At 52.1% G+C, this 15,023-nt stretch overlaps 1 protein-coding gene across 2 annotated transcripts in view; it reads right to left on the bottom strand.

The window, feature by feature from the left end:
* The window catches only part of LOC130396550 (myosin-9-like), a 43,147-nt gene that overhangs the window by 9,066 nt on the left and 19,058 nt on the right, over window positions 1–15,023 (bottom strand). The window contains exons 6-27 of one of the 2 annotated variants that reach the window (XM_056604780.1): window positions 14,864–14,884; window positions 12,431–12,523; window positions 12,254–12,317; window positions 11,598–11,696; window positions 10,971–11,114; window positions 10,422–10,517; window positions 9,585–9,856; window positions 8,767–8,940; window positions 8,176–8,349; window positions 7,602–7,716; window positions 5,824–6,011; window positions 4,920–5,041; window positions 4,583–4,652; window positions 3,492–3,652; window positions 3,297–3,405; window positions 2,872–3,003; window positions 2,248–2,454; window positions 1,802–1,939; window positions 1,368–1,491; window positions 902–1,073; window positions 460–672; window positions 8–152 (exon numbers count right to left, since the gene is read on the bottom strand). In XM_056604780.1, the coding sequence (XP_056460755.1) occupies window positions 8–152; window positions 460–672; window positions 902–1,073; window positions 1,368–1,491; window positions 1,802–1,939; window positions 2,248–2,454; window positions 2,872–3,003; window positions 3,297–3,405; window positions 3,492–3,652; window positions 4,583–4,652; window positions 4,920–5,041; window positions 5,824–6,011; window positions 7,602–7,716; window positions 8,176–8,349; window positions 8,767–8,940; window positions 9,585–9,856; window positions 10,422–10,517; window positions 10,971–11,114; window positions 11,598–11,696; window positions 12,254–12,317; window positions 12,431–12,523; window positions 14,864–14,884 (3,033 nt within the window). The remainder of the gene's footprint in view (window positions 1–7; window positions 153–459; window positions 673–901; window positions 1,074–1,367; window positions 1,492–1,801; window positions 1,940–2,247; window positions 2,455–2,871; window positions 3,004–3,296; window positions 3,406–3,491; window positions 3,653–4,582; window positions 4,653–4,919; window positions 5,042–5,823; window positions 6,012–7,601; window positions 7,717–8,175; window positions 8,350–8,766; window positions 8,941–9,584; window positions 9,857–10,421; window positions 10,518–10,970; window positions 11,115–11,597; window positions 11,697–12,253; window positions 12,318–12,430; window positions 12,524–14,863; window positions 14,885–15,023) is intronic. The other variant, XM_056604781.1, reaches the window with a different exon arrangement.

Genomic DNA, 15,023 nt, shown 5'->3' with positions numbered 1-15,023 from the left:
TCCTCACCCTCTTGGCCTGCTCCAGCTGCTCGTTGAGCTCGTCGAAGGCCTGCCCGTGCTTCTGCCTCATCTCCGCCACCTGCATCTCGTGGACCTTGGCGTCCTCCTCCAGGGCCTTCTTCAGGTGGGTCACCTCCGTCTCACGCTTGCTCCTGGAGACGGACACGGAGACGTGTGAAGAGGAGCTACTAGGAGACGCTTACTAAATAATATGCGTAATGAAAAAAATAAAGCTCTGAATGGAAAAAAATCTACGGTTATAGAAGTTTTATAATTTGAATATGATTGGGACCAACTGGAGGCAAAACAGACCCATGTGCGCACTTGTTTCTAGTCTGTGGTGGGAGGGTGTGTTTGGTTCTAGTCTCAGATCATCAGCTGTGTTTGGTTCTAGTCTTGGAGCGTCGGGTGTGCTTGGTTCTAGTCTCAGAGCGTCGGGTGCGTTCCGCGGCGGGCTACCTGAGCTCCAGCTGGGTGGCGGTGGAGTCCAGCGTGTCCTCCAGCTCCGTCTTCAGCGCCTCCAGCTCCTCCCCGAGGTCGCGGCGGTGCTTCTCCGCCTTGGCCCGGGCCTGGCGCTCCAGGTCCAGGTCCTCCTGAAGCTCAGACAGCTGCGCCTCCATCTCGCGGATCTTCTTCTGGGCCAGGTTCTTCAGGGCCGCCTCCTCCTCCATCCTGGGGGGGGGGGATGTTGAGGTCATGGAGCAGGGCTGAGTTGTCCTGTTTAACTCTACACCTCTCTTAGGTACAGGGCTCTACCTGGTCTCAGACCAGTCCCTAAATGGACTCTACCTGGTCTCAGACCAGTCCCTACATGGACTCTACCTGGTCCGAGTTTTCTGTACGAGAGAACTCAAAATCGAGGGAGGTGTAGTGTCTATTCCCTTCGATGACCCCAGCCTACCTTGCGAGGGCGGCCTGCAGCTCCTCCTCCTTCTTTGCCAGCTGGAGGCGGAGCTCGGCGATCTGGGCCTGCAGCTCGGCAATCTGGTCGTGGAGCTCCGCAGAGTCTCCGTCCTGCTTGCGCCGGTTCTTCTCCAGCTCCTGCCGCTGCTTCTCCTCGCGACGCAGGCGGTCTGGGGGTGGGGGGGGGGGGGAGGGGGTATTGAGTGGTCGGAGGAACCCAGAACACAGAAGGCTGGGGTCTAGAAACCTCTGGTCTGAAACCCAAACCTCGACCTAGCTAGGTATCATAACATGATCACGTAGATGGGTCCACAATCAATAGTCTTCTTGGAGCAATACAAGATTTTAGAATTCTGTACGTTTTCTGTCTTCTGTTCCACAAATCCAGACTTATAAGCGCGGTATGTCATATGTTGTCTGGGGGGGAGGGGTGGGTGGGGGGCTTCGTCAGAGCACCAGCTTACCCTCCAAGTCTGTGATCATGGCCTCATGCTTGGTCTTCAGCTTCTGCAGACTCTTGGACTTCTCCTCCTCCTCCGCCAGGTTGGAGGTGAACTCGGAGATCCTCTCCTCAAACAGCTTCTTCTCCTGCACAACGAAACAGACAAACGTTGTATACATCCATAAGAGCTGTGTGTGATGATACCCTAGGCATACATCCATCTACTTAACTAGGTCCAGATTACCCTATTAGACTGAGTCCTTAAGAAAAGGTGCGGCTAGGGCTGGATTTAAATGATGTGTTTATGCAAAACAAGGGGTCAGGGTAAGCAGCAGATCTTCCAAATTTAAGTCCTGCTGGACATCTTGATCACCAGAACAAAGCTGTACTCGTATCATGAGTGATGGGTGAGTGACGGGTGAGTGACGGGTGAGTGACGGGTGTTGATGCACGGACCTTGTTGAGCTTGTTGTTCTGGTCGTCCAGCACCATCACGTCCTCCTCCACCTTCTTCATCTTGGCCTCCAGGGTGACCTTCTCCAGCTGAAGCCTCTGCCGGGCGGCCTCCTCCTCATCCAGCTGCTGCTCCAGGTCCTGAGAGGAGAGACGGGGCAGGTTACACCGGCCTGTGACCTTACACACCCTCCTGCCCCCCCTCTCACCCTCCTGTCCCCTCTCACCCTCCTCACACCCTCCTGCCCCCCCTCACCCCGATGTTGAGCTCCTCCCCTCTCTCCCTCCCCCCTACCCTCCCCCTCTCCCTCCACTAACCCCGATGTTGAGCTGCATCGTCTCCCTCCTCCCTCCCCTCCCCTCCTCCCTCCTCCCCCCCTCCCTCCACTAACCCCGATGTTGAGCTGCATCGTCTCCCTCCTCCCTCCCCCCCCCCTCCCTCCACTCACCCCGATGTTGAGCTGCATCTTCTTCCTCTCGGTCTGCAGCTGCGTGGTGCGCTCCTCCTCCTCCTCCATGCGGGCCTCCAGGTCATGGAGGATCTCCTCCAGCTCCTGCTTGCGGGCGGCGAGGCGGGACCTCATCTCCTCCGCCTCGGCACACAGCTCCGTCTCCGCCTGCAGCTGCTCCTGCAGGGCCAGCTTCTCCGCCCCGAGCTGGAGGAGGAGGAGGAGGAGGAGAAGAGAGGGAGGAAGGGAGAGGAGAAGGAGGGAATGTAGAGAGGAGGACTTTAAACCCTGCTTACTTCACTTTATCATTCTATTGAGCCGTCCGTCTGACCCACTTGATAATGGCTCAGACAGATGGACAATTTTAGTCTCCCAGTATAAATCTGATGAGGCTATACATGGTCATACATTCATCTAAACATTTCTCGTTGTTTCATTTGTCCTCAACCCTAGCAGGGTCGTTCAGATGAACCCTGGAGGATGGCAAGTGGACCGTCTGCGGCGCTCTAGTGGCCGCTGCTGGATGTGCTGCCCCTAGTGGCCTGCGGTGGAAGTGCGGCCCTCTAGTGGCCTGCGGTGGAAGTGCGGCCCTCTAGTGGCCGCTGGTGGATGCGCTGCTCTCACCTGCTGCTGCTTGGACTCCATCTCAGTGAGCTGCTCCTCGGCATACGTCTGCCGCTCCTTCACCTTGTTGAGCTCCTCGTCCTTGGCCAACATCTCCTCCTCCTGCCTGGAGACCTGCAGCAGAGGCTTCACCTGGGGGGGAGGGGGAGGAGGGAGAGAGGGGAGGGGGGGGGGGGGGGGAAGAGAGGGGAGGAGGGGAGGAGAGAATTAATAAATAAATAAAATTAACCATAAACAAGAAGCTCAGCATGACTCCATGGATCATATTAGGAAACACAAAGATCTATAAATATTCAAAGAGACATTCATGTTTTATTGCAGTCATTTGTAGGACATGTCGACACAACTGAATTACTGAACAGTCGACCCCGCACTGGGAGGGGGGTCGCAATCCCTGACCCCCAGGCCGTGGTTGCCGTGGTTACCTTGGTGAACAGCCTCCACCACTGCCAGTTGCGGAGCTTCAGGTAGGCTGCGCAGTTCCTCTGGATCACCTTCATGGCCGTCAGCTGCTGCTGCCGCTTGGCGAAGGCCCTGAGGGGGGGAGGGGGACGGGGTTAGCCAAGCTCCACCCCTTCTGGTGCACCTTGGGAAATTAAGTCTGGGTCGGGGTGTCTTACTTGCGGGCCACGTAACCACGGCACCAGGCCTGGAAGCTGATGATGACCTCGGTGATCTTCATGTCGCGCTCCTCCTCCAGGTGGGCCAGGACTCCGGCCCGGAAGAACACCTTGCTCTGCCCGATCCGGTAGAGGTTGGGGTCCAGCTCCAGGCTTTTGATCTGACCCGGGAGGAGAGATCAACAGCTTTATAATGAGATGGTTCTGGGACCACCATTACTCGATTTCATATTGAAATAACCATCTAGATATAACATCAATTAGCATAGAGCATAGAGCACCATGGCGCCCGCAAGGACCACATGAGGCGCCCGCAGGCCTGTTCTAAAAATAGCACAACTCATTCTTGAACAACTCTTTCCCACCTTTTTTAAGTCATTGTTGATAATTATTGTGAGAAATCAACATAACTTAATTAATTAACATGTCTTCACATAGATGAGTATCATTAATCATTAATAGTAATGTATAACTAAAGGCAAACTGAGCCAATTTGTTATTTCAGACGAGTGTATAGAACTGGGTGCCCTTCGTATGAATCAGTGTCCATGAAGTAGCTCTCAGGTTCAAAAAGGTTGGTGACCCCTGGTTTAGAGCTTATTGCATCAATGTTAAAGTTGGTCAATTCAATCAATACAATTTAATATTTAACTAGAGGTTCAAGTTAAATAAAACTTGAGTTCAACTATACGATAAGCTAGATGTAGTTAGAACATTAAATATACGTTAACATTTGCCTAATTGGATCATTGTTGTGATTTGTTGTAAGTTAAGTGTTGTAGTTGACATTAAAGGGATACTCTGAGTGAACCACACTCAGACGAGTCGTGTCTAGACCCATCACAGTGCATCCAGAAGGGGAGATTGCTGGTTGTTTGTAGAACAACTACAATCTGGTGTCAACGTTGACACCCAGCAAACTCCCCGGCTGGACACACAACGAAGGATCTGGAGTCAAACCGCTGGTCTGAACCTGGGTACGACACCTCGCCGTATCCCTTTAAGACGGCTGGTGGCGGTGCGCTTAGAAGATAACATCAATTGCTATGGTGAACCCGGTTCTTTGAGAGGTGGTCGCTAGGTGTTCGTACCATGAGCACGCAGGCCTGTTTCCCGTCCATGAAGCCCTTGGGGATGGCGTTGGGAGTGAGGATCTCGTACCTGGAGTCACAAACAGGGAGTTAATACAGACAAGGTGTGACAGACACACACACACACACACACACACACACACACACACACACACACACACACACACACACACACACACACACACACACACACACACACACACACACACACACACACACACACACACACACACACACCCTCATCAGTCGAGGTCACAGAGTGTGTGCGTTCATGCGTTTGTGTGCAGTCTTTGTCCAGTGAATGTTGTGTTTGTTTCATGCGTGTCCGGTGCGTCACCTCTGCCTGAACTCCTGGAACACGATGCGGTTGGGGAAGCCCTGGCGGCAGATCCTGATCCCCTCCAGGACCCCGTTACAGCGGAGCTGGTCCAGCACCAGGTGGGGGTCCAGCTTACCCGCCTGCAGAAGGGAACACACCAGGGGTCAGACCTGGACCGGACGGGTCTGAACCAGCCTGAACCAGATCTACGGCCGTGGTAACACACTAAATCCAATATACTGCCATGGTAACAGACTAAATCCAATCTACTGTCTTGGTAATAGTAAATCAAATCTACTGTCAGGGTTACTGTCTAAAGCCAATCTGCTGCCATGGCTACTGACCAAATCCAATCTACTGCCATGGTAACAGTAAATCCAATTTACTGCTATGGATAAAAGGATTAAATCCCACCTTCCATGACGGTAATGTACCGTAATTGTCGGACTATAAGCCGCGCCTTCTTTCCCCATTTTTCGATTCTGCGGTTTATATAACGGTGCGGCTAATCTATGGATATATATTTTTGCAGCTAACGGCCACTAGGGGACCTCCTAAATGGATTTTACAGGTTACAGTCCACCAACTTTAACTCTATGGGCTCTATGACCGGTCCGCGCCCCCTCACCTTTAAGCTGCGGGCTCCAGTGCGGCTTATGTACACATCATTCAATTTAGCTGCTGCGGTTTATACTCCGGTGCGCCTTATAGTGCGGAAAATACGGTAGATCAAAACCAATAGATATGCCAGGTTAGCATTAGACTCAGGCTACCTAGCATGCCAGCCAAAGTTAGTGTCGTATGCTACCAGTCTAGAACCACCATATTCACAACAAGAACAGAACAAACAGTGAGGCTCTCAACGAGACGTTCAGAACCCCGGTCAGGGAAGACCCCAGGTGGGTGGGAATGGAACCCGCACCTTCTTCTCGTGGTTGGGGATGATGCAACGGACGAAGTTGGGGTTGGTGTTCCGGAGCGTGGCCATGAGCTTGGACAGCTGCTCCTTGTAGAGCTGCCCCACCGTGCGGAACATGCCCTTACGCGTCTTAAAGGCCCCCGGCATCTCAGACATCCCGGCCACCTTGTCCAGGCCCACGATGCGGTCCACTGGAGGGGGGTGGGGGGGGGGGGGGAGAGTTAACATGAAGGTCTCGTGGTTTCTTGTATTCATGTTAACTTGTTGTGCAACTATACATGTATTCATGTGTCATCTTGTATTACATATTCCTGTTTATTCATCTCACTTTGAAAGCCTACTTCATTTAATTGGTATTAATCCATTTTCAATCATAAAGTATTGAAAGTGAATTCGATACTCAACGCTGTTAAGCATCAAGAGTTTTTCGGCCCATAAAACGTCCCGTAAACCTTGACAATAATAATAGTCTAACATCAACTCATGTCAAACAGAACACTCCTCAAACTACTAAACAAGGGTGTCTTCCTGTCAAACATGCTGAGGACAAGATCCTTTTAAACAAAAGTGAGGAAACACCACACACACAGTGAGGCCAGGGGGCGCCAGAGAGCAGGTCAAACCATGCTGAGGAACCATCCAACTACTTCAATGCAGTCACGTGAAACACTGGTGTGCACATCACTGCAAACCCCTCCCGTGTGGAGGGTCCTTATGTTTTAATCACACACGTCCAACAAAAAGGGTGACAAAAACATAGATCTATTTGGTGATCGCACAATCAAACCCATGCAGTTGGATATACCCATTGTTGTAGTACCCATGACCAACACCAGGAGGCCCCAAAAACACTATTACACAGGAGAGAAGGAGAGACCAGGGATTAATGAGGAGCGAGGGGGTGGAGACCAGAGGGACAGGATTCACTGAAAACATGAGGAGATACCAGGGATTAAATAGGAGAGAGGGAGAGAGACCAGAGGGACAGGATTCACTGAATCATGAGGAGGAGATACCAGGGATTAATGAGGGGAGCGGGGAGAGAGACCAGAATTCACTGTAAACCTAAGGGGCAAAGAACATGGATACACGAACAACGTGGAAGAGTTTTAGTGCGGGAAGACCGGAAGATGTGAGACTGAGGATGAGGAAGATGGGGGATAGAGGATGAGGGGGGCTTGAGAATTAAGAAGATGGGGGATTGTTGATTAGGGATTGATGATGAGGGAGAGGGGGGGATGGATGAGGGAGAGGGAGGATTGATGATGAGGGAGAGGGAGGATTGATGATGAGGGAGAGGGGGGATGGCTGATGACGATTGGCTCGAGGGTCAACAGGCACAGATGAGGGTGAACAAATCAAAGTAAACCGGGTCACCTGAGTCGAGGTGCAGAATAGGAAAGCGGTTGTAGAAATAGGCTCTCTGACAACTCAGAATCCCTGGGGGCCCAGGGGCCCCATGGAGGGGGGGGGGGTAACAGAACGGGGCAACAGAGGAGGATGAGGATGGAGGTCGAGATCAGGGAGGTCAAAGGTTAAGAGACAAAGGTAAGGTGGAAGAGTGAAGAGATCAACAGAAGGCAACATGAAGGTCTTGTGGTTTCATGTATTCATGATAACTTGTTGTGCAACTATACACGTATTCATGTGTTCATCCATGAATTGTTCATGTTTTTGTATTGTTCATGGGGTCAGGTGACCCCCAGGGCGGTTCAGGTGAGCCCCAAGGGGGGGGGGGGGGGGCCTGGGGCGGTCTGGACCCGAGGGTCAGGTGAACCTACCATCCTTCCAGAGCTCGGAGACGAACTTGTCGGTGGACTGGTTGAGCAGTGAGGCCACGTTGTCGTTGAGCGGGTCCATGTTCTTCATCAGCCACTCGTCAGCCTTGTAGTCAACCTGGGAGGGGGGGTCAGGTCAGACATCAGGAGAAGGGGTGAGGGAGGGAGAAGGGGTGTGAGGGAGTCTGGGCTGGGGTGAGGGAGGGTGAAAGAAGGGGTGGGGGAGGGAGGGAGAAGGGGTGAGGGAGGGAGGGAGAAGGGGTGAGGGAGGGAGGGAGGGTGAAGGCGTGAAGGAGGGAGGGAGAAGGGGTGAGGGAGGGAGGGAGAAGGGGTGAGGGAGGGAGGGAGAAGGGGTGAGGGAGAAGGGGTGAGGGAGAAGGGGTGAGGGAGGGAGGGAAAAGGGGTGAGGGAGGGAGGGAAAAGGGGTGAGGGAGGGAGGGCGGGAAAAGGGGTGAGGGAGGGAGGATGAAGGGGTGAGGGAGGGAGGTTGAAGGGGTGAGGGAGGGAGGATGAAGAGGTGAGGGAGGGAGGATGAAGGGGTGAGGGAGGGAGAAGGGGTGAGGCTGGGCAGACCAACCTTGCCGGCGTAGTGCATGATGCAGAAGTCGGCCTCGTCCTTCAGCTTCTTTGGCCGGTGGAACTTGGAGTGCCCCCCCTGCTCCTGCAGAACCTTCTCCACAAAGCTCTTGTCCGTGGCCTTGGGGAACCAGCACTCCTCGTCCAGCAGGGCCAGGATTCCCGGGGGGTTGGCCTGGGGGGGTGGGGGGGAGAACCACGATGAGAGAGAACCACAGACACAGACCCAGCTCACCGGACCAGGGGGGCTTCAGATCGACCGCCATGGAACAACCAGATAATGAGGGCTCCCCCGGGGAGAACCAGTCCTCAAACGGAGAATATTGTGGAAACATAAAGCCTTGAAGAGGTTATGAAGAAGATGCTTTTGGTTCAAAACCCAGCGGTCCACTGGGACGTCGGTATTAAGGACAGATGTTGGTCGGATTTAAACAAACTGTGGGAAGAAGATAGAGCAGTGGGACAAGATTGGGTCACGGCACAAAGACACAGTACTGGAGAACCAGTACTGCTCCGGTATGATTTATGGGTGTTTCTGTGGGAATACCAGTACATCTCCGTTCTGATTGACAGGTGTCAGTGTTGGACTCACGGGCTTCTCGATGAGGTCGATGCAGGGCTGCAGGTCCAGGCCGAAGTCGATGAAGCTCCACTCAATGCCCTCCCGCTGGTACTCCTCCTGCTCCAGGATGAACATGGTGTGGTTGAACAGCTGCTGCAGCTTCTCGTTGGTGTAGTTGATGCACATCTGCTCAAACGAGTTCAGCTGGAGAGAGAGAAGAAGAAGAAGATATTCAGTGATGTGAACCTCTCTGGTTAGCATTGCAAACTGCAACATATTTCCCAGATCTTTCAGGGACACTTCAAGATAAACTGAATAAAAAAATCTCAAGAAAGCAGCCATTCGATAAAAGGTTGGTAAATTAAGGCATTAAGCTAAAGAATGATTCAATTTAGGTTAAAAAAAACTTTGGAATAACCAAATTACGGAATCAAGATCAAATAAATGCAACCTGTCATGTTATCTAGCGGGATGTTTTTAAAGGGTTCGACTGGTGGCAAGGACCGGAGAGGAAAGCAATGCATCATGGGAACTACCACCAGTAGAGTTTCACCCGTGGACCCGTCCACCAGACCGGCGTGCCTCTGGCTCGCAGGACGGGTCTTCACACAGTCACGGCAATCAATAAAACAGGCAGTTTTATTGATTCGATAAAACAGTGTGTTTCTCACCGGTTCTCATGAAACGAGCTCGTCTGTGCTCGTTTCATGAGAACCGGTGAGAACCGGTCTTCCTTACGCACTTATTGTATGTTGTATCTCCTGGCACCCAATAGCATCTATCCTCGCAATCTGTGTTGCATGGACGTGCTCGCTGCTGGGAACCGGTCACACCCACTAGCGCCTCACCTCAAAGATCTCGAAGCCGGCGATGTCCAGGATGCCGATGAAGGAGGCGCCCTGCCTCTTGGTCTTGTCCAGAGCCTTGTTGAGCCTCATCACCAGCCAGCGGAACATCCTCTCATAGGTGGCCTTGGCCAGCGCCTCCACGGCGAACTCCGCCTGCTCCTGGGTCTGTGCCTTCTGCACGTAGTCCCGGCCCACCTTGATGCGCGGAGACAGGATGGCCCGGGTGAAGTCCGTCACGTTCATCCCCATCAGGTGGCACACCTTCTGGGCCGCTGTGGGGGAGAGAGGGGGAGAGTGTTAGAGTACCATGGAGGGGGGGGGGAGAGTGTTAGCGTACCATGGAGGGGGGGAGAGAGAGGGAGGGTGTTAGCGTACCATGGAGGGGGGGAGCGAGAGGGGGAGGGGGAGCAAAGAAGGTAGGGCGGGTTGTCCGGTAACCGGAGGGCTGCTAGTTCGATCCCCGGCTCCGCCTAGAGTGTCGAGATGTCCCTGAGCGAGACGCCTCACCCTAACTAGCTCCTGATGAGCTGGCTGTCGCCCTGCATGGCTGACCCCGCCGTGGGTGTGTGAATGTGTGAGTGAACTGTCGCTTTGAATACAACTCAGCTAAGTGCCCCTGAATGTAAATGCAGCGGTACCCGTGGTATGGCATGGAGACGCTATTGCTAGAGGTTTTGTGGCAGTTGTGCCTGTGTGGGTAAGGCACGGATAATTGATGCTAAGTGACTCTCTACTCCGGTACTTCAGCTGTTCTGCGGCACTAGGTCCGTTGTGGCCTTGCGTGGGGACCCGGTGCAACACTCCTCTGCATAAGGTCCGATGTTTGAGGTGTTTTACCGGTGTTGTCGGGCATGGAGGCCTGGTCGGTGTGGCGCTCCTTCTTGAAGCTCATGTTCCCCAGCTGGAGGACGGAGGACACCACCTTCAGCATGCCTGCAGAGCAACACAACAGGGGTCAAGAACCACATCACCACAGTAACAACCGGGCCCCGCCGTCAACTCTGACCATGACAATATTCAGACCTTTCTTTTAAAAATCTGTTTCATTTAAAGCTTCAAGTCAGACACCCTTACATTCCTATAGTTGTTTATATTTGTGCAGGCCTTTTTAAACTGGTACTACTGGGCTTTCTGCTGCGACAGCCACCTTTCCCCTGGGATGAACCCAGTTACCAAGCCATCTGCTGCCCCCTATGTGTAGGGGGTCATTACTGCGGGGGTATTAAAGCCCTCTGCTGCCCCCTCAATGTGGCAGGCAGTACAGTGGGTTAATAAAGCCCTCTGCTACCTATGTGTTGCGTGCGGTACTGCAGGGGTAGTAAAGCAGAGTGCTGCCCCCTATGTCTTGTGGGTGGTACTGCGGGGGTATCAAAGCGCTCTGCATACCGATCTGCTCATCCTCGGGGATGCTCATGATCTTCATGGCCTCCAGCGTCTCCGTGAAGAGGTCCTTGTCATGCTGGCCCGGGATGGTCAGGTTGCCGTTGGAAACGAAGCGGTAGTTGCTGTAGCCCTCCAGACACAACTCGGCTGAGAGAGAGAGAGAGACAACTTTATTTTTAAGTATTATTGTAGGCAAAACCCATCATGCCAAAAAAATCTCTTCAAATGTACAGATTAAGAGCAAGAGAACGATGATGGATAAGAGGGCAACATTAACCAAAAGTCCCCTTCAAGAAGGTCAGGTCAACATGCATTGTGGATTTTCAGAAGGCATTTCTGCTTAACTATAAAGATTCAAGGTTAAGGGTGCTTTATTGTCGTATGCACAACAATTAAAGAAGCAGTCGCTGGCAATGAAATTCTTGAGTCTCGGGCTCCTTCAACCGTGCAATAAAGAAATAAAAAGGTACAAGAGAAACACTAGTAAAGATCGCTGAGACCTAAATAAAGACAAATGAATAAACAAACTACAATACTGGACATGAAATAATTAAAATAAAATATAAATATAATAATAACTGCAATGTATTAATGTCCCCAGTGAGTGAGCGAGCGTGTGTGTGTGCTCACAGCGCAGCTTGTCCCCAGCACCGGTCAGCATGTAGTAGAAGACGTGGAAGGTCCTCTCGTCTTTGGCCTGGCGGATGGCACGGGACTTCTCCAGCAGGTCTGAGGTCTGAGGTCAAGGTCTGCACCCCACTACCATCTCAACACTGACCCGGGTGTAGGGATCCTACAGGGATCCCTTGATACTCATAATCCTACAGAGCTACTGACGTATGCGCTATAGTTCATACTAAGAGCTGCAGCCACAGTAAAACTACTAACCAACTGAGATGATAAGTGAGGAGGTTTAAATGGGACATGGGATATTTCAGGGAGAATCTGATGAGAGAATCTGAGTTCAAACTATGTCAAGGATTTTCCAGGGAGGGGGGGACACACCGACCGCTAGATGGTCTGCTCTCCCTCCCGAGCTTCAAACAAAGCACATAGTCAAGAAAGAGACCATCTTTAATGGTTCTGCTCTGGAGTTTCCTTCCTGGAGAATGTTTGGCTGTAGGGACGCTGATGAAGTAAAGTCTCAAGGAGCTTCAGCCTATAAAAGATCTAGGACCCAAAAGGTGGGGCAACTGTGATAGATCTTCTGATCGATAAGCTGGCTGTACTGAGGGGATGTGAGTGAGTGACCAGCCGGACATATATATAAATAAACAAAAGGATACATGTTTCAATGTTGGCCCCGACGATGTAACCATTGACATCAAAGTTGATCCTAATGAACTTTCCCTGGAAAAAACAAAAACAAAAAACATAGTCCATCAAAAGACTGACGCAAAAAATAACGATCCTTAAAATGGATTATCTTTACCGGGTTCAAGACAAATTAAAAGAAGTCGTACAAATCGGGAAGAGTTGTCGTTCTTGACGGTCTTGGCGTTTCCGAAGGCCTCCAGGATGGGGTTGGCCTGCAGCAGCTGCTTCTCCAGCTCCCCCTGGTGGACAGGGGAGGAACAGTAGGAGAGAGAGAGTATAACGGATGAAGACGCCCATAAACCGACGACAGACCGCCACAGGGAGGCATCTTATCGCTGTCCCAGCAGATATCACCACCACCATGGTCAGGGCTACGTTGGGGGCGGAGCCAGGCTGTGGGGGCAGAGTCAGGCCTTGGGGGGTGGGGCTTAAAGACTCCTCCCCCTACAGGGCGAGGGGTCACATCTGCATTTGGTTATCTGCAGGGTCGGTTCACTGTGTTCCGTGTTGACAGAGTCGCGTAATAATTGTTCCCATATGAAACGACTTAGGATCCCAACAAAGAGCATTCAACACAAAACAAACAAGACAGAGTAAACAAACAAGACCTATTTCACAAACAGACACACGACATTACACAAGGACACACAACATTCAACTGACACACCCACAGATCGGATTACATGTAGAAAAAAACACATGTTGTGAGTTAAGAGATGACTATCAGAGATATCACCGTCACCGTAAGCGCACACACACACACACACACACACACACACACACACACACACACACACACACACACACACACACACACACACACACACACACACACACACACACACACACACACACACACACACACACACACACACACACACACTTTGGTTTAAGCGTTTGTACATCATCTGATTGATAGCGTTGGGAGCAGCTGTACTTAATGAGAGCTTGTGGACGTTAGCAGGAAAAGGCGGATGAGCAAGGTGGAAGCGGTCGGGAGAACAGTGCCGTTGATTCGCTCCTGGCAGAGGATGAGTCGGACGGAGCCAATAAAAACATGTCAGTACACCGCCTAAGTAACGCCTGACAGCTGCTCCGTCAACACCGTGGGTGTTGGGGACGGTTAAGAGACAGACAGACAGACGGACAGACAGACACAGCGAGACACACAGACATACATATAGACGGACAGACAGACAGACAGACAGACACAGACAGACTCACAGACAGACAGAGAGAGAGACTCACAAATACGGACAGACAGACATCAGCTCAGCTCTGTTGACGTGGTGCGTCGGTACGATTCCCATGGCAGGGCCACGGAGGACGTTTATGAGGCCTGTTTACTCGGAGCTTATCATAATTCCGCAGAAGCAGCGGCCCCAGGCTGACAGCCTTCAAAGGCTTCGTTCTAAAGGATGCACCGATGGAACAATGATTCACTGAAGATCAACGGGAATCTTCACACTTTCACACGCCATTCTTCTTCTCCCAGAGTCCTGCTTCTACACATGTTGTGATGGAAAAACCACGTCTGCATCACAGCTGAAAGAATCGGGACAAAAGATCCCCGACCGATGAGGTCAGTGACGAGGAATGGCGGATTGTTTGGATTCAGATAAGAATCTAAATGTCTAAATGTAGGTCACAAAAATATAACCAGAATTATTACTCTTCTGATTGAGGACAACTTTAGATAAACACTTTATTTGCCCTTGATATCAAATCAATATGTTGTCAATACCAGTGTCGGTGCATCCCCATGAGCAATAGTCCCACACAGTACTTCAGTGTCTCTGGTCAGAGACCTCCATCCACCTGATAGACCACACGTGTGTAAACATGCTGAGGAAGGCAGGAGGCCTGAGAGCAGAGACACTGCTACAACAACAGATCCAACATGGCCGACACAACACAGCACAGATCCAACATGGATACCGCACACAACAGATCCAGCATGGCCGACACAACACCTCACAACACAGATCCAACATGGTTGAACACACACACACACCACACCACAGATCAAACATGCACACAACAGATCCGACATGGCCGCCCGCACACAACACAGCAGTACATTTCGCTGAAAGAGTCCGCCAGGCATATTGGTAACAACATTTCCTCTCGACCGAAATACATCCCATAATCAACATTCCCTTGTGACCACCCCCTCTACACATCCTACTATTGTCTGGCGCAGTCTTTCAGCAGCAACACAAACGCACACAAACACACACAAACACACACAGCTGCCACTGATGGACTCCGTGTACAGACTGCCTGCGTGCTTCCGATTGGCTGAAAAGTCAGGACGCCCTTTGACCTTATAGACACCAGGTGACCCACCACAGAGCACTCCAGCGAGAGGAGGGGGAGGCGAGCAGGGGGGGGGGGGGGGGGGGGGGTGATTGGAGGTGGGGGGTGATGATGGGGGCTGTGTGTGTTTGTGTGGGCGGAGGGGGGGGGGGGGGGGGTGATGTTGTAGGGAGGCACCCAGGGAGGAGGAGGAGGAGGAGGGCGTCCGAAGCAGGGAGGAGGAGCAGCAGGTGGAGGGAGAGAGAGAGAGGGTAACTCACATGTGACAGGAACGAGCTGTTCTGTTGGTGGGGAGAGAGAAATACAAGGAGCTCAAAACGGAGCGGCGCTTCATATTAACCCCCCCCCCCATGGACCCTGAACCGTGGCCAGGGAAGGAGGCTAACCCCGCCGCGGGCTATCCCCGCCGCAGGGGCTAAC

The sequence above is a fragment of the Gadus chalcogrammus genome, chromosome 2 (genome assembly GCF_026213295.1).
Source record: "Gadus chalcogrammus isolate NIFS_2021 chromosome 2, NIFS_Gcha_1.0, whole genome shotgun sequence".
NCBI classification, from domain to species: Eukaryota; Metazoa; Chordata; class Actinopteri; order Gadiformes; family Gadidae; genus Gadus; species Gadus chalcogrammus.
Note: the sequence above shows the minus strand (reverse complement) of the source record. Positions and strands in the feature narration are given on the sequence as shown.